General features: G+C 55.4%; 1 protein-coding gene across 6 annotated transcripts in view; it reads left to right on the plus strand.

Moving 5' to 3' along the window:
- The first annotated feature begins 2,792 nt into the window (after window positions 1–2,792).
- Window positions 2,793–17,446, plus strand: part of LOC102086942 (fer-1-like protein 4) — a 40,106-nt gene continuing 25,452 nt past the window's right edge. Inside the window, exons 1-17 of one of the 6 annotated variants that reach the window (XR_010466669.1) lie at window positions 2,793–3,079; window positions 3,183–3,238; window positions 4,395–4,483; window positions 6,280–6,379; window positions 8,584–8,675; window positions 9,951–9,992; window positions 10,087–10,254; window positions 10,530–10,590; window positions 11,856–11,987; window positions 12,150–12,212; window positions 13,096–13,180; window positions 13,448–13,607; window positions 13,818–14,001; window positions 14,769–14,955; window positions 15,117–15,481; window positions 16,085–16,193; window positions 16,787–16,985. Coding sequence is in view for 5 of the 6 variants with exons in the window: in XM_065032655.1 (XP_064888727.1) it covers window positions 3,001–3,079; window positions 3,183–3,238; window positions 4,395–4,483; window positions 6,280–6,379; window positions 8,584–8,675; window positions 9,951–9,992; window positions 10,087–10,254; window positions 10,530–10,590; window positions 11,856–11,987; window positions 12,150–12,212; window positions 13,096–13,180; window positions 13,448–13,607; window positions 13,818–14,001; window positions 14,769–14,955; window positions 15,117–15,481; window positions 16,085–16,193; window positions 16,787–16,985 (2,171 nt within the window). In the remaining variant the exon portion in view is untranslated. Of the gene's footprint in view, window positions 3,080–3,182; window positions 3,239–3,344; window positions 3,398–4,394; window positions 4,484–6,279; window positions 6,380–8,583; window positions 8,676–9,950; window positions 9,993–10,086; window positions 10,255–10,529; window positions 10,591–11,855; window positions 11,988–12,149; window positions 12,213–13,095; window positions 13,181–13,447; window positions 13,608–13,817; window positions 14,002–14,768; window positions 14,956–15,116; window positions 15,482–16,084; window positions 16,194–16,786; window positions 16,986–17,446 lie in introns of those variants that run through there. The other 5 variants (XM_065032655.1, XM_065032652.1, XM_065032654.1 and 2 more) reach the window with 5 other exon arrangements.

Raw genomic sequence — 17,446 nt, forward strand, 5'->3', positions numbered from 1 at the left:
CAGAAGTCTCTTTACCTGGGCCTTGGCCGGGATTGCGCAAGCACCCTTGTACATACCCAAAGGTATTTCAGCCTTGGGGCTCTGTATAAATCAAAAGCTAATTGCACGTGGGAGCTCATCGGGGAGGGTTCCTCTTGCTTCTAGGACACCTGGCAATAAATACAGGTGATACTTTGTGCCGGACTATGTGGTACTACCCACCAGAGCTCCCTGCTCTGTGGGAGATAATGCTCCATCCTCCTTTGCCCAGACACCTACTTGGGCTCTAAAATGTTTGGTTCCCCCAGGGGCTGTTTCACCAAAACCGAGGCACGATCTGGAGGGGACTGCAGGTGATAGCACTGCTGCAGGTGTCTGAGGAAGCCACACAAACTCTGCTGAGAGATGATGGCTTTTGGTCAGTTTTCAGCAAATACTGGATCCACCCATCAGCAGCACACACTGGTGGTCTGAATGTCTCATTAAACAGCCTAAATTGCACCCTCCAGCCATGACTGGGTGTGGGGTTGTCCTGGTTTTGTTAAAACCAGGTTTCTCTTTTAGTGAATGTGCCTGTCAGCTAAAGCTTCATATCAGCTGCATTCTCCTGGAGAACCAGATACATGTTTTGGTAAACATAGCAATGGAATGTGAAGTTACTGATAAGCATGGATGGACATCTCGCGAGAGGGGCAACAGAAAACAGGTGACCAAGAAACTGGCCAACTGTGTATAACATCCCATTCACATGAATACTTCATATAAAAGTGGGAGATCACGAGGATCTCGTCCCTTTTTCCTTATGGCGACATTAGGAGAGGACCTTGTGAGTCGTCCCTGCGAACTGAGGCCAGTGACAGACTGAATCCAGCTCCGGTTGGCTGCAGAGTCCAGTCCAGGACTTCGGGTGCCGGCTCTGTAGTTGCTGAGACTTTCAAGATTGGTTTTGTATATTTTCTATTATTTTCTCTATTCTTATTAGTAAAACATTTTTAATTTTTCCAACTCTTTTATCTGTCTTTCTTTCCCTCCCGATTGCCTGTGCTGAGTGGGAAGGGGGGAGAGGGAGGGGTAATAGGGAAGAAGTTGGGGGGAGAGGAGGTTAACAATACATCTGCCAGGGTTTTATTGTCACCCCACAATCTAAACCCTCGACAGGGGTCAGGGCACTGAGGTTTCTGTGCTGCCCTGAACTGATCAGCTTGCTAATTTGGATTCACAAAAGTGGTGTCAAATCCTGCCAACCTGCTATATTTTGTTGCCGCACTGTGAAGTGGCATCTTCCCCACCGTGGCTCGTTGCCACTGGCGCTGCTTCCCTGGTGCTCCAGGCAGCTCTTGTGAGAGGGAAATAAAGGGAGTAGCCACAGGGCTTGTTTGGAAGCAGCAGGTCATTGCAGAGGCGTGATTCACTCCTTGGTGTTTGCAGAGCTGGATTAGCCACCCTGGCCTGCTGCAAGGTGCCCTGTACAGCCTGCGTGGATGGAGGGATGTGGTGCTGGGTGCTGAATGTGACAGCCAGACCTCCGGGAGGAAGAAATGCTTTCAAATCCTGCTGAGCTTGTGGTTGTATGACCACTTTAATCTGGTTTGAATCTGTGCTCCAGAAGGGCTCCAGCATCTCCTGCTTACCAGGCCTCATGCAGGTGAGATGAGCTGTCCCCGGCCAAGCCAGTCGGTGCAGCTGTGAGCACAGCTGGCTCCCAGCAGGATGAGCCCCGGGTCTCTCTCGTGCACCCTCTCTGCTGCATGGGGCCGGTGCCAGCACCCTGGGAGCAGCTGGAGCTCCTGCCTCAATGTCCGTGTGTTTCAGTGCTTGTCTCTGCCTGCAGAGAGCTGCCATGGGGGCTACAGCCTCTGTCCCCACAAGCACACTGCAGTCCCACCTACCCCAGCTTAGCTCCTCTGCCCGTGTGGGGCGGGTGGGAGGTGAGTGGGGGCTGCTGAGCACATGCCAGTTTCCTCTTGTCATGAGAGCCCAACCCTCCTAATCAGGTTGGCTTCCCCTCCCCACCCTCTTTCTGTTTGCTTTGGAGAGTTTTAACCACGGAAGCCACAATTCTGTGCTGGAGAAACCGCAGGGTTGGGATGGCTGCGAGCAGAGCGGGGCTCCTGTCCTCACCGCAGTGCTCAGGCCAGCATCCTCTGCCTTTGGAAGCCTCTGTTCCCCCCAGGGCACCAGGCCTGCCCTGAAGTGTGGCCTGTGATGGCTTCTGCAGGAGGGGTTTCCCTTCTCCCTCCCGGGAAGGCTGAGCACCCACCACAGTGTGCCCCTGGGGGTCAGTGCTGCCCCAGGGCACAAGGGGACAGTGCCACCAGGGCTTGGCCCCTGTGAATTACAGTCATTTTGGTTGGAAAAGACCCTCAAGCTCTTCGAGTCGAACTGTTCCCTCACCCTGGCACTGACCACGTCCCTGAGAACCTCATGTCCATCTGTCCAACCCTCCAGGGCTGGTGACTCCAGCACTGCCCTGGGCAGCCTGTTCCAATGCCCCACAGCCCTTTGGGGAAGAAATTGTTCCCCACATCCAACCTCAACCTCCCCTGGCGCAACTTGAGGCCGTTTCCTCTGCTCCTGGCGCTTGTTCCTGGGGAGCAGAGCCCGACCCCCCTGGCTCCAAGCTCCTTTCAGGCAGTTCAGAGATCAGAAGGTCTCCCCTCAGCTCCTGTTCTCCAGCTGAACCCCTCAGGTCCCTCAGCCGCTCCATCACACTTGTGCTCCAGCCCCTCACCAGCTCCGTTCCCTTCCCTCAACTCGCTCCAGCACCTCAAGGCCCTTTTTGGTGTGAGGGGCCCAGCTGGGCCGTGGCCCCGAGTGCCTCAGGCCGGTCCCCCCGCAGGAGCCAGCCCGGTGCCCCGGGGCTGAGAAAGGTGGAGCAGCTGGGGCTGCCCCCCCCGCTTCCCCGAGTCCTTTGGCGGGGGCACCGGGGCGGGGAGCGGGCGGCCGAACCGGCCGGGCGAGTCGGGCTGAGTCAGGCGGGCGGAGCGGGGCCGAGCGGGCAGCGCTGCCGGCACCGGCTCCATGGCGCTCAGCGTCGGCGTCCGCCGCCTGTCCCGCCTGCCGGGCCGCGGCGAGCGGCAGGTGCAGCTCAGCTTCCGAGGTGGGTCCCGGGCGGGATACGGGGGGCCGGGCTCGGGCTCTGCCCTCCCGCGGCGGCCGGGCCGGGCCCCCCGGCGCCTCACACCGTCCCTCTCCTTCCCAAGGCTTCACCCAGAAGACGAGGAAGATCCGCTGTGGCCCCGAGGCTGTCTTCGGGGAGGTGAGGGCAGATCGGTGTTACCCTGCAGGTGTCGTCCATGGGCAGGGATGGGACATGGCAGCGGCTCGGTCGGTGCTCGTGGGGTAGGGAGAAGCGTTCATCATGGCACTCATTGTCATCCTCACAGCCCTGAAGCCCGTAAGAGCCTGAATGTACCAGGTTGGTGGCTGGTCTTGTTGCTTGTGTCCCACCTGGGTGTCCCTGTTCAGCCCGGGGAAGGAGAGCAGGGCTGGGGACAGAGGGGACCTTTCCCTCTTGCCAGCCGCAAGGCAGCCAGTCTGGGTGTCAGGTGAATCGCACCTCGGGGCGCAGCTTTGTGATGTGCCTGAGCTGGGTGGCTCCTTGCCCTGGCTCATCTCTTCTCCCCAAGTACTTCTTCTACCTTTCCCTGGAATCACAGAATCATTTTGGTTGGAAAAGACCCTCAAGATCATCAAGTCCAACCATAACCTAACTCTGGCACTAACCCATGTTCCTGAGAACCTCATCTCCACCTGTCCAACCTCCGCAGGGATGGTGACTCCAGCACTGCCCTGGGCAGCCTGTTCCAATGCCTCACAGCCCTTTGGGGAAGAAATTGTTCCTAAATCCAACCTCAACCTCCCCTGGCGCAACTTGAGGCCGTTTCCTCTGCTCCTGGCGCTTGTTCCTGGGGAGCAGAGCCCGACCCCCCTGGCTCCAAGCTCCTTTCAGGCAGTTCAGAGATCAGAAGGTCTCCCCTCAGCTCCTGTTCTCCAGCTGAACCCCCAGGTCCCTCAGCTGCTCCATCACACTTGTGCTCCAGCCCCTCACCAGCTCCGTTCCCTTCTCCCCACTCGCTCCAGCACCTCAAGGCCTTTCTTGTGGTGAGGGGCCCATGCCCCATCCCCACCCCACAAACTGCCAGCTCAGGGACCTCAGCAGGAAGAAACATCCTCCTCTTTCCAGCATGATGATGCTCTGGCTCTTTAGCACCCAACCTGCGGCTCTATGCTGCTGGCAGGGCTCTCAACCCCTCCTTGTCCATCCTCCTTTCTCAGCTGCAGGGTCTGCCCTGGTCAGCAGGAAAGTAACTTCTCACCACAGCAGCTTTGTGTCACAGTCATTGGTTTGGTCACTTTGCAGAGACAACCAGGTACTGGGAATGACTGGTCATCTCTTCCTGCTCTGTTTGTAGTTCTTTCGCTGGCCTCACTACGGGAAGCTCGTCATGGGAGAGATGCTGTCCGTTAAGGTTTACAACTGCAGCAAGGTCTTCAGTAACAGGTAGGTCCTGTGGTTGCTGGGGTGACCAGCAGAAGTGGAGGAGAAGACATAATTGGCCTCAGATTTTCTACTGGAAGTAGAAATTTTTTATGGAAAATCTGAAGGAAGATGAGCAAGATACAACTCATAGAAGAGGGATGGAAATGGTTGGGGCAGCAGTGCTGTAAAAAGTTAAATATGGGGAATGATTTAGTTGTGCCAACAGTAACAAAAACTACCTAAGGATGCAGATCAGACCCCCAGGTGGGACGAAGCTAAAATAGGACCCTAAAAAATAGAGTTTCAAGTGTAGGACTTTCAGAGTGTGGGCCTGCTCCTGCCCTGTAGATCCACCCTGTAGATGGTGTCCGTGACCATGCCGCACCCAAATTCAATGTGCCTCTCAGCAGGAAAAAGCCCCAAGCCCGTGGTAGTATGGTTTAACCTTTGAAAAAGACAGCAATTTACATGTAAAGGATCAGCCAGAATTTAAAATGCTCCTAGGTGGCACGGACACAATACTGTGGGCTCAGTGGCTGTGCCAGCAGTTGTAAAACACTTTAGAGAACGCCAAGAGTAGGGGTGACAGATTGAGCAGAGGTGGTGGAGCAGGCCAGGGAGCAGAGGCCTGTCCCTCCAGGGCATGTGAAACATGAGGATGCGGAGAAGGGTGCCAGGCCTGATAAGCAAAATGTAAGAACTGAAGGAAAATCAACAGGAACAACCTTCTAGAGGCAGCTAATAATATAAACCTTTTAAAAGCCATCACAAGCGTGTCAGAGAGGGTGTGGAGGAAACAGACGAGTACAGCACATGTGAGGCACTTACAGATAAAGCCAGAGCAGAAAATGTGGCTGCACTTTGTGTCACTGTTGGCTGGGTGGTTTCCTTACGGGAGCTGGATCAGAAGAATTGAGGCTGACTGAAACGTCAGTAGAAAGAGCTATAGGACAAATAGATAAAACAAACAACAAATCGCCAGAACCTGATGGTGCTGAGCGAAGAAGTCCAATGGGAAATGGTTGGGCTGGCGCTGGCAGCATCTGCCCACACACCTCTGCTGCTGGGGAGCAGAGCAATGGCAGGTGACAAACGTGATGTGTGCACATACACAGGCATGTCACAAGAAGAGCCAGAGGCCACTAATGCATTGCAAAGAGCAAGTTTATTGTAGTTCCCTCTCTACCGGGGGATCTCCGAAGTCGCACCTGAGCTCCCATGCAGAGGTGACACCAGCGGGGACGCAGGCGCTGGTCAGTTCAGCCCTGGTAGGAGATCGCTGGGCCTGCTGAGCTCGCCTGTATTTCAAGGCTTCAGGCAGGCGCAGCCTCTCGCTCTTTCTCACAACAAAGCAGGGATCTCAGACACAGTGATAAGTTGTCTGGAGTTCCTCACAGGCCTGTGTTGTCTAACACAGGTTCTGCTCATCAAGCACACAAGGTCAGTAAAAGAGTTAGTGTGATGTATGTGCTTTTTCTACAGACAGCTGCAAGTCACTTGGGCGTATTTACATTTAACCAACCTCCTCGCCAACTCTTCTGCTACATTCCCATACAGCGGGGCTGGATCTGCCCAAGCCTTTGGCCATGGTCTGCAGCTCAGCTGCAAGCAGCTGCCTGAGCATGGCTGGGGTGGAGGCACAACCTGCTGTGGGTCAGCAGGTCTCTGGTATTTCCCTATGGAAAACAGTGCATTTTGCTGCCTCCACCGCGGCTCAGAGGGGCTGTGAGCAAGCAAGCGGGATCCTGGTGCTCCGTTCCCTAGGGTGCAGGACGATGCTACGTGCGGTATTGCTGCAGTCTCTGCTTTTGTTCCAGGCTTCTCGGTACCCTTGTCCTCAGCCTGCAGCACCTGATGACGTCTGGGAGGCTGATCCTCCGGGAGGCCCTTGTTGACAGGAACCACCAAGTCACCGGTGTAAGTCCCCTGTGGGTGGCCTGGCCATCATTGATCAGAAAAGCTTTGTAGGAAACCTTGTGTGGTGTTTCCCAGGTGGATTTGGGGCCGAGAGAGGGTCCAAGGTGCTGCTTTCAGTCTGGGAGGGCTGTGATGCGCAGGGGTGCAGCCACTTCACACCCATCAGGTAGTTCTGGGAGCATCCAGAAGTGTGTGGGGTGGGCTGGGGGCCCTGGAGACGTGTGGAGGTCCTGGATGAGCAGAGGGGCCTTGGCAAAACCTCGCCAGCACTGGGTGATGTATGCGGGAGGTGATAGAGGTGGTGTTCCATCTACTTCCCGCAGTGTGTGGGCAGGGGCTGCTGCAGGGTGTGAAGCAGAGGGGAGCGGACGGGTGAGGCTGAAGGTGGCAGGGTGCCTTGGGACCCCTGGTGAGCTTTTGGGTTAAGTACCAGTGCTAACTGGATGACTTAATGATGGTCCAGGGCAGTGTAAGCGGCTCTGGAGCCTTTCTGCCCCTCTGCTGTGCACTGAGGGTCCCGCTCCCCTCCCGCCTGGTGCCAGGGCTCACTGGACTCTGTGCTGGCGGAAAATGAACGTGACCCAAAAATGAATGGTTTCCTGCTCACTGTGCCTGCAGGCACAGCTCAGCGAGCACTGGACAGCCAGGGCTTGGTGCCAGGGCTGCAGGCAGGGCCAGGAGGAGGAGAGGTGGAGGCAGACAGCGCTGCGATGTGCTGCACCTGTTTGCCCTTCCCATGGGCGATCTGACTCACTGCCGGGCTGGAATGTGGGGCACAGCTCTGTGGCCACCAGACCACAAGCCTGAGTGGTACAGGCTCAGCTTTCCCACATTACCGAGCTGTCTGGATCAGGGAGCAGGTCCAGGTGGAAAGCGAGCATTTCCAGGATGATTTTTAGCCTGATGCAGCTCATTGTGTAAATGTTTATGCCAGTAAAAGGACAGGGACTAGACCGACCCTTTGGCAGCAGTCTGTGCTGGTGACGGTTTGAGGGGACAGAGCTGGGGGCACTTATACCGCTGGGAGGTCAGAGCTGCCCCTTCCCTGTGCCAACAGCAGCACTTGTGCTGATGAGCTGCTCCAACCAAAACCCAACCCTATTCGGTTTTGCCAGGTCAGTTTTTGATTACGCAGCCCAGGCCACACAAGGGCTGTGGGGGACAGAAATAGGGCAGGCAAGGTTGGTGCCCATCCAAGAGCAGCCTGAGCCCCTGTCAGCTGGTAAGAGACACTTCCCCAGGCGAGAGGGGCTGTTCAACCACTGCTCCTTCAGCGAAGTGGGGACAGAGTCCTTCCTGCTATTCCAAACTCTGTTCTTCTCTGGCACTTATTTGCACCCCTTTTTTCTCCTGGTGGTTTGAAGGGCTCTTTCCAGAACCTCAGCTGTTTACCCAGATTCATGCCAGGTTTCTGCATCCATCCAGCCTTTCCTGCTGCCTTTCCCAGCCACTGTGCTACTGTTTTCTTGGTCTGTATTTCTCCTCCCAGAAACATGTGTTTTCCAGGGACTGAGCTTGTACATCCCCTTCAGCCTCCTCAGAAGTGACCTTCTCCCTGTGTTGACTTGGCCTGTGTTGTGTTGGCTTCAAATCAGGCTGCTCACCCACAGAACAAGTGTTCTCAGCCCTGTGCTGGCTGTGCCGATACCCAATGTGCTCCATATTTCTCTGGCCATCCTCCTTCATCACTAATGCTGAGTGGATGTCTCTTGTGACACAGACTCTGGGTGTGCTTATGGCTCCTGTGGCGTTTCAGCCCAAGCTCTCACGTCAGGGGATGCTCTGCCAGCTGCCTCCTGCCTCCCACAGAGACACCGCTCCAAACAGCTGCTCTGCTGCAGGGCTCTCCCCACTTCCCTTGCCAAATGTGCCCCCAGGTGGCTCTCAGGGGCCTCTCTGGGGGTATATTTTACATTTGGAAACTTGAGCCAGCTTTTATTCAGTGAATCCTGGAGTTTGGGAAGATGTAGGGGAGGGAGTTTGGTTAAGTCTAGCCTGTTGAAAGAGGCAGACAAGGAGACCTTGGTATAAATAGGCTCCTTGTGAGGTTGTGACTCCCTTCCTTCCCCTTCTTTCTGCCAGCATCTCAGTTCTTTTTTTCTTCTATGCTCCCCTTCCCCTCCTCTGCAGTTCTTTTGTGGCCCCTTCCCTGCAGTTGTTTTGTGGCTGCCGAACTCTCAGGCTGTTTCGTTTTCTGTTTGTAGATCTACATTGAGTTGGACTTACGCTACCAGCCTCCAGATGGCTCAGCTGGGACATGGGATGAAGAGGACTTTGTCTATCAGATGAGAGACAGGTACTGAAATCCTGGGAGGAGCGGATTTCCCAGCAGCTTGTCCCTCTGCCTTTGCCAGGGGCAGCCTTTGGGGTGCAATCCAGCCGTGTTGACTGTCCACCTCTGGCCAGGCTGGCGCATCTCTGCCCTACAGCAGCGAGAAGTGAGCAAGGGGTCTCGGAAAGAAAAGACCTTGTCTTCACAAAGAACCTGTCACTGCAACAATCCACTGCACCCTGGGAGTCCTTTGGGACTTGAGAACATTTCTGCAGCCTCCTGGCTGGCGGGAGCGAGGCGCTGTGGCTGCAAAGCTGCAGAGAGCGTGGCTTTGGAGTGCAGCAACCCCAGGCACCCTGTGGACAGGTGGTGCTCAAAGCCAGGGCAGATGCCGGTGTCTGGGTGGACAGGGTGACAGGCAGCAGGGTCTGGGGAGTGTCACTTGTGGAGTGCCACAGGCATGGGGCAGACAGCGGAAAAGCATCGCTAAAGAGGATGCTCGTGTCTCTGCCAAGAGGCAAGCAGGAGCACGACTGTGGCTCTGGTACTAAAATGCCTCAGCGAACAGTCACAACACACAGAATCACAGAATCGACTGGGTTGGAAAAGACCTCAGAGATCATCAAGTCCAACCTTTGGTCCAACTCCAGTCCATTGACTAGATCATGGCACTAAGTGCCATGTCCAATCTCAGTTTAAAAACCTCCATGGCCGGTGAGTCCAGCACCTCCCTGGGCAGCCATTCCAATGCCTGACCACTCTCTCTGCACAGAATTGCTTTCTAATATCCAGCCTAAATTTCCCCTGGCAGAGTTGAAGCCCATGGCCCCTTGTCCTGTTGCTGACTGCCTGGGAGAAGAGACCAATCCCCACCTGGCTAGAACTGCCCTTCAGGTAGTTCTAGAGAGTGCTGAGCTCAGCTCTAAGCCTCCTCTTCTCCAGACTAAACAAGCCCAGCTCCCTCAGCCTCTCCCCATAGGGCTTGTGTTCAAGTCCCTTCCCCAGCCGTGTTGCTCTTCTCTGGACCCGCTCCAGCACTTCAATCTCTTTCCTGAGCTGAGGGGCCCAGAACTGAACACAACACTCCAGGTGTGGCCTCCCCAATGCAGAGCACAGGGGAAGGGTCACTGCCCTTGTCCTGCTGACCACGCTATTTCTGATACAGGACAGGGTACTATTTGCCTTCTTGGCCACCTGGGCACACTGTTGGCTCATGTTGAGCTTCCTGTCAATTAGTACCCCCAGGTTCCTTTCTGCCTGTCCCCGTTTTTTTCAGCAAAGCATCTCTTTTCCTTACAGTTCCGAGTTAATCATCTGCAACCCTGGATTTGAGGAGCTGGAGTAAGTAGCCGTACTTGAGTCCATCAGCTCAACCTCCCGGGTGGAGGGGAGCGCACATCAGGGCTGATGGTGCGGGATGTGACGGGGTTTGCAGGGCAGCGGAGGAGCCGAGAGCAAGAGACCTGGACAGGAGGGCTGCTGCGCTGGGCAGGAAGCTGGCGAAAGGCCTGGACACTGATGAGGAAGAGGAAGAGGAGGAAGAAGACTTCTATGATGTGTCTGAGATGGAGGTCTCAGGCATTGTCTTCAGCCCTGTGAAGAGGTATCCATGGTGTGCTTTCCTCTTTTGCTCCCGCTTGAGCCCTTGGGTGGAAAGTGCCAGCTCATGGGGTGATTTGTGGGATAATCGTGCTTCTCTTGGCATTCTGCTTCTGCAACATGTCAGAAACCTTCGATCCCCAATGGGCCCAAACAGGGACTGTTGGGGGTTTGCTCATTCCCAGGGCAAAGGACCGGGGTTTCTGTTGCTTCCCTTGGTGGGGGCTCAGGTCCACATACATGAACAGACCTGCTCACCTGTGTTGTTTTTCTTCGCAGCCGCTCCAGACTTTGCTCCGCACGGGACCTCTTTGCCACCCCAGCCCCGCAGAGTTTCCAGGTACTGCAACGCTGGGTGTGCGTCCCCGCAGCTGCCTCTGGCCACGCAGCCAGTCCCTCACTGGCAGCCTGGGCTTCTCCAGTTGCCACATATGCTGGTGAGGCCTCTAGCACGAAGACGCCCTCTTGCTTTGTGTGGCTTCCCTGGGCAAGGTGTGAGACTCCCTGAACAGTCTGCGTCCGTGAGTGCTGGCTCCAGCATCACCAGCCCAGAGCAGAAGTTCTTTTTGGGCCAGGTAGTTGGCTATGGATGTGCAGTCTCCTGTACAGCCACGTGTGCAGAGCTTTGGAGATACCCAGGCAGGGCTGGTGTCTGCCAGGTTGCCCAGGGCCTTGCCTGGTCCCCCAGGGACATTTGTGGGACTTGGATGGGGGTGGGAGCTGCTGCAGGGCTTTCCTGGACATGCCAGGAGGCTGGTGTGAAGCTGTGGCTCTGGCTGATGCTCCAACATCAGGTTTATATGAAACCACTGTGGAGTTTGGAAATGGAGTTCAGTCCTATCTTTTGCCCTGCAGATTTCAGGGCAGCTCGCTCAGCCTGGCTATGGATTTAAATCCTCCCTGGTTCTAAGTAAATGTGGACTCAAGTTTGGATCTCCTGCTTGTCAGGTCTGGGTCCTGTCCACCAAGCAGGAAGCTTTTGTAGGGGTGGAGTTTCCTGCCATCCTCTCCTTGTAGCTATTATTCTTCACCTTAATAACTGCCTAATTGCTTGTTCAGTGAGCAAATGTGAGAACAGTTCTCCCATGTCTTAGGCTCATAACCAGTCACAGCAAATGAGACAGACACATTCCAGTCTTCTCAATGGTGTCCGTCTCAGGATTCAAAGAGAAGTATTGGCAGAAGATACAAAGGGCATCTTCTCCAAGATGCTCTGTAGACCTCACCACGTGGGAGTGGTGGGTTTGCATCCCCTCGGGATCAGGAACTGAGTAATGACAGTGCGGCTGGGGAGGCTGCTCTTGTCAAAGCTGCTGGAGATTTAACACTTTATTTCCTTGATTGTCTGAAAGAAATATCTCAAGGACCATTTTAGTTTGTCCTGGCCATAGTGGATTTCAGCAGCCATGCTCTTGCCTGCCCCATGTGTCCACCTATGTGGTGAGAGGGCTCTTGCACATTTGTGTACTGGTGCTGAAACAAGCTTGAAATGGAGCTGAAAACGAGGAGAATGCTGATCTGAGGGGGTTCTCCCACAAATGGGATGTTTCCTCCCACAGATGACCCTTCCAACCCAAACTATTCTATGACTTATGATTTTCTCAGGTTGGGATTAATATCATTGAAGCGCAGAAGCTGGTGGGGGTGAACATTAACCCCTTTGTGGTAGTCAAGGTTGGAGAGGAGAAGAGGCACACGGCGACGCAGAAGTCAACAAACTGCCCCTTCTACAATGAAGTAGGTGACGTGGACAGAGGCTCTGGCCTTGCCCTACCCGTGTCCCAAGTGGCTGGGGCCATCCTTGCAGGGGATGTTTGGGATGCAGCTGCTCTCAGGCAGAGTTGCTTGTGGGACCGTGTTGGGAGCCTGAGGCCCAGCTGTCTTGCTCTTCTCTTTCAGTATTTTCTCTTTGAATTCCATGAGCCAAAGGACATTTTATTCCACAGACTCATAGAGATCTCGGTAAGCGTGTCCTCCTCTTTATCCTTTGCTGGTAACGGGTACAGCTCGATGCTTCTGCATGTGGATGCTGGGAGTGATGGGCACCAGCACCAGCCAGGTTTTCCAGCCAGGGGCATCTGCCCATAGAGAGACCAAAGGACCTGCGGCCACAGTGGGGCAGAGACCCGGCCCTGCTCTGGGCCAGCGCTGGGCAGTGCTGCCTTCCCAACTCCTCTGCGTCAGGTTTTCTTTGCATCCAGTGACTGAAGTGAGGTTTCTGGGGCAGGTTCTTGCCCATTGCCTTGCTGCCATGCTGTTTTGGGGTGATTCCCTGCTGCCCCTTACCCTAGAGCCTCATCCTGCAGGTTGCAGAGGCGAATGACTGGTATGAGGGGAGCTCAGCAGTGATTTGTGCTTGCAGAAAAGCCCAGGCAGGCAGAGACTAGTCGTCAAAAATCCCCTGCCCCACAGCACTGGTTTCAGCAAGCAAAGCTCATGTTCTGGGAGATACACTAGTCTGGTGGGGGCATGGCTCTGCCCTACCCCAGCAGGACATGGACGAAGGACTCCCTGCTGGAAAGCAGGTCTGCTCTTGGTCTGTCCTAGGGGTTTGGCTTATCTGGGGCTGGCAGAAGAAGCTGAACTGGTTGCATGTGAATTTGCCTTGGCCCAGGTTTTGCTGAGGGCTGTGGTCTGGTGGGCTTTGTGGGAACAATTGGGCAGGAATGGGTTTGTCCCAGGGCTGACTCAGATGTGTCAATGCGCACGAGGAGCTTGCGACTGCTGCCTGAGCTGTGCATTGGAGCGGGCAGCTCCTGCAGTCCCGTCCTCCTCAGGGGTGTCTGGATGTGTCACCTGGTTGCCCATGTCTCTTGGTGCTCAGGGGGATTTGTGCTGTCTGCAGGTTTTTCACTCAAAGAAGATACCGTTCCTGGGAACGTGCATAGGAACATTCAAGATGGACGTTGTGACGGTGTACAGCCAGCCAGGTATGACTGACTGCACCGCGTACCCACCCCCTGACCCCGGCTTTGTCTGAAATAGCTGTTTCCTTGGTGCTCTGCTGGCTCTGGTGAGGGCCCGGTCTTTAAAGCACTTAGTTCACATGAGGACCAGCACTTTGCTTCTGTTCTGAGCTGAGGGCTGGTGTCACCTCCTGCACCTTCGGAGACAGGGTCAGGGCAGTCTTTGTGCAGATGTAGCTGGGATGTGAAATGGTAACCTGGGCTCTCCACAGGGAACTCCTTCCCTCTCAGATCACAGGTTTTTCCAGAAGTGGGCTGTTATCAGTGACCCCACGGATACCCGGGCAGGCGTGAAGGGCTTTGTGAAGTGCAACATCTCTGTCACTGCACGTGGGGACGTTGTGGGCTCCCTTCCCACCTCCTCCAGCAGCCGGGATGAGGACATTGAAAGGTAGGTGTGGTGCAGCCTTGCATGGCTCTGTGGTCACGTCTCTCTTCACACTACCTTTTTTGCCCCATGTTTCCCTCCTCTGATGGGGAAAGACCCAGGGAAAGAGACCTGTGGTAGGGCAGGGTCCAAACCTCCTGCCAGTCAGAGCATTTCCCAGCATCAGGTTTCCTGGATTCCAGGAGAGAGCCAGAACATGAATTTGTCTTTCAGGAACCTGCTGCTTCCTAAGAGAGTCCCTGCGGAGAGACCCTGGGCCAGGGTCTGCATCAAACTGTATCGTGCCGAAGGGCTGCCCAGCATGAGCGCGGGCATCATGGGTGGTTTCTCCAAGATCATAGGGGAAAAGAAAGTCTTTATCGACCCATATGTGCAGGTCTCGTTCTGTGGGCAGCAGGTGAGTCTGCCGAGAGTCTGTGTGGGGCTGGGCTGATCCCCTCTTGGCTGTACAGCAGCATGTGCTGGGCTAGTGCTGCCGGGAGCCTCCATGGGACACAGCAATCCCACCAGAGACAGGCTGGGACAGCCCAAGTCTTGTTGTCTTTGGCAGTGGCCTGAGCGGTGTGGCCGTGGGTGCATGGTGTCTGGATGAGAAGGCCTTTATGGGACTTTTGTCTCTGCAGAGAGCTCCCCAGGGACAGCCCCAGCCCTGAGCACAGCACTGGCTGAGCCACCGGCTGTGCAGGCAGAGATTTCATATCCCAAAACATAAGGAGAGGGTCAAGTAAATCCTGGAGCAGAAGGCAACCTAGACTCAGCCTGACACCCCGGGAGAGTTTGCTGAGCTCATGGCCCTTTTCTTGCACCCAAGGCCAGGATTTCTGGTCCTGCAGTACCAATTAAGATGAGAATCAGTCCCTGGGCAGCCTGGGGGTGTTCTCAGAGGACCCTGTGACACCTCTGGGTCTGGTGGTCCTGCCTGCTTGCTTCCAGTGTTTGCCTTGGCTGTGCTGGGCACAACCAGGGCCTTGGGCCTTGGGACAGACCCATTGGTGAAGAGAGCAATTGCTGGGAGGGGGGAAGGAGCAGGGACACTGTGGCCTCTGGAGCGTGCCCAGCACCGTCCACAGGCGGGACGGGAGAATGTGCCGTTCCCAGAGAGGCTCTTCCCTTGCTCTGGCCACTGGCTGGGACCGTGTGGATTTCAAACCTTCTCCTTCCCAGGGGGAAACCTCAGTGGAGACCAACACTACTGAGCCTGAATGGAACGAGCAGATCAGCTTCATCGAGATGTTCCCGCCTCTGGCCAGGAAGATAAAAGTCCAGGTGCTGGATGATGCCAATGTTGGGGACGTGGCCATCGCTACACACTACATTGACCTGCAGCAGATCTCAGACCCTGGCAGGAATGGTGAGGCCTGGCCTGGCTGCCCGCGGCGCCCCTGTGCCGTGGTGGTCTCCTGTGGGTGGGAAGCAGAGTGGCCGAAGGACATGCCACATCCCCGTGTCCTGGGTGAGGGTCTCTGCACCAGCAGCCTGTGGTGCAATTAACCCCTGTCCCTGTCACCACAGGCTTTAACCCCACATTTGGCCCAGCCTGGGTGAACCTGTATGGCTCCCCGCAGAACTCGGCGCTGCGGGATATCCACAAGGACCTCAATGAGGGCATGGGCGAGGGGATCTTCTACCGCGGGCGCATCCTCATGGCCATCATGGTGGAGATCTTCAGTAGCCCCAGCGTGGCTGAGAGGAAGCTTGGGGACAAGACAAAGGGTGCCCTGAGCAAACTGAAGCTGAAGAAGAAAAGTAAGAAATCCAAGGAGAAAGCCAAAGAACTGAGCCAGCTGCAGGGAGCGGAGGAGGCTGGGGGCTCTCAGGAGGCCGAGCAACCCGGGGAGGTCACTGTGGAGGTGGAAGAGCTTCATCCACTCCCCGAGGTGAGTCCTGCCGTGGCTGACACACAGGCCTCAGGGGAAGGGGCAGTGGGGTCACTTGCTGGTGTAACAGTGTTGGAGCAAACCAGCCTGCCTGTTGCTGGGCCACCCAGGGCTCCCTGAGCCTCTGCAAGGGTGGAGGCCACACTCAAAGCCCCAAAACTGCCACCCACAGTAATACTGGAGCATCCACACATGTGCTGCCTTCCTGGTGCTGGGAGGACTCTGATGTGGGTGTTATTCCCAGGACACAGCTGCCTCTCAGCATGCACCTTTTCTTCCTGGGAGCCAGGGAGCTGTTGACTGGCTCCGGGTCTCCCTTTGGCCTGGGAAAGGCAGGCAAACAGAGCTCTGTTGATCCAGTAGCCATCCGTCAGCCTACAAACCTGCTCAGTGGCTTCACGCAAGCATCAGCCAAAGCCATGGCTCTGCATCAACCCCCTTGGGTTTCCATGAAAACTTGTTCCACATCTGGCAGCCCAGTGGTGGTGACCTCAGCAGTGTCCCACTGATGTCCCTTGGGAGGGCTGGCAGGTACCAGCCATGCCCTGGTGCTCTCCAAATTTCTGCTGAGAGTCTTGGGCTGATTTCTGTTTCCTTGCTTAGAATGCACTGGGGAGGAAGGAGGAATTCCTCCTCTTCGTTACCTTCTTTGAAGCCACTATGATGGACTCTTCTCTCAGCTCCAAGCCCGTCAGCTTTGAAGTCTCCATAGGTGCGTATTCCCTTGGGCGTCATGTCCAGGAACGGTGGGAACAGTGCGTATCTCCCTCTGACAGCCCAAGTCAGCACTGCGGTCCTAAAGTGTCAGCTCTTGCACAGCTTGTGCCACCAAAACAGGAGCTCAGGAAGGATGAGGGATGAAACCAGGGAGTGCTTTAATTACATTCTGTCCAGATGCTCTCCTATGGGACTGGAGGTTTGCAGTATTTTTCTGAACTGCCTGTTTGGGGTGAGTGGTTGAAGCTCTCCTGGGAAGTGGGGTGAGAAGGTATAGAAGGGTTTGGGAGCAAGAAATTTTGATGCTGAGGAGTCTTCCTGGGTGACTGTGGCTGACCCCAGTGTAGGAGTGTAGATGGCAGTTCGCAGGCATTGCTGGAGCTGGTGGGTCTTAAAGGCAGAACACAAGCACTTCCTTGCAATCCCCGGCTCCCTCTCAGACCTCCTGGTTGTCCATGTGAGGCTCTGATGGTTGGATGCCACTGAGCTGCTGATTCCGAAAGCAGTGCGTGCCCATGTGCTTGGCTTGGCAGAACGATTGCATTCTGATTTTGCAAGGCAGCAAGCTTGTTTAATGCTTAACTTAAGGAAACTATGGCAAAGCTGAAGAGGCTGTGACCAAAGTATGGGGAAAAGTAGAAAAGGGAGAAGTGAAAGACGAAAAGCAGCCTTTGCTGGACCCTGGTTCGGACAGTGAGCTGGATGTTGAAGTCCTGGCCCCAGCTTCAGCAGCACTTAACAAGTCGGTGACAAAAAGCCAGAGACCAGAGCCCATGGAGTATGACAGGTGAGTCTTTGTCCTTCTTTCCCACCTGCCCTGGCCCTGCCCCAGCTTCCCAGGTTGGTTATTCCAGATGCTGTTAGAGGTCTGCTCAGCAATGTGGCTTCTGTGCAGGTGTTTCTGCTCTTTGCAGCCCTGCAGCTTGCCATGGCCTGGCTGGCTACCATTGCCCTTTAGCTCTACGGGCCCTATGTGTCTGCTTGATGTGTGCAGGTAGCCAAGAACAGGGTCCCAGGTAAACTGTGACCCATCCATGACAAGATTCCCTTTTCTGGTTAGCAAGCAGCATCCTAAGAGCTTAATTCCAGTGGGAAGGAAGGAGACGAGTACTCCGGCACATGCTGTCCTATGGTGGGCAGGAGAGACATAGACATGAGCTCTTCTGATGATATGTTTGCTCTGGCTCTGCCCTGTTTGTCCCACAGGCTTGGCAATGTCTTGGTGTCTGTGTCAGGAGTCCTGTGCCT

This window comes from Columba livia, chromosome 16 (assembly GCF_036013475.1).
Source record: "Columba livia isolate bColLiv1 breed racing homer chromosome 16, bColLiv1.pat.W.v2, whole genome shotgun sequence".
Taxonomy (NCBI): domain Eukaryota; kingdom Metazoa; phylum Chordata; class Aves; order Columbiformes; family Columbidae; genus Columba; species Columba livia.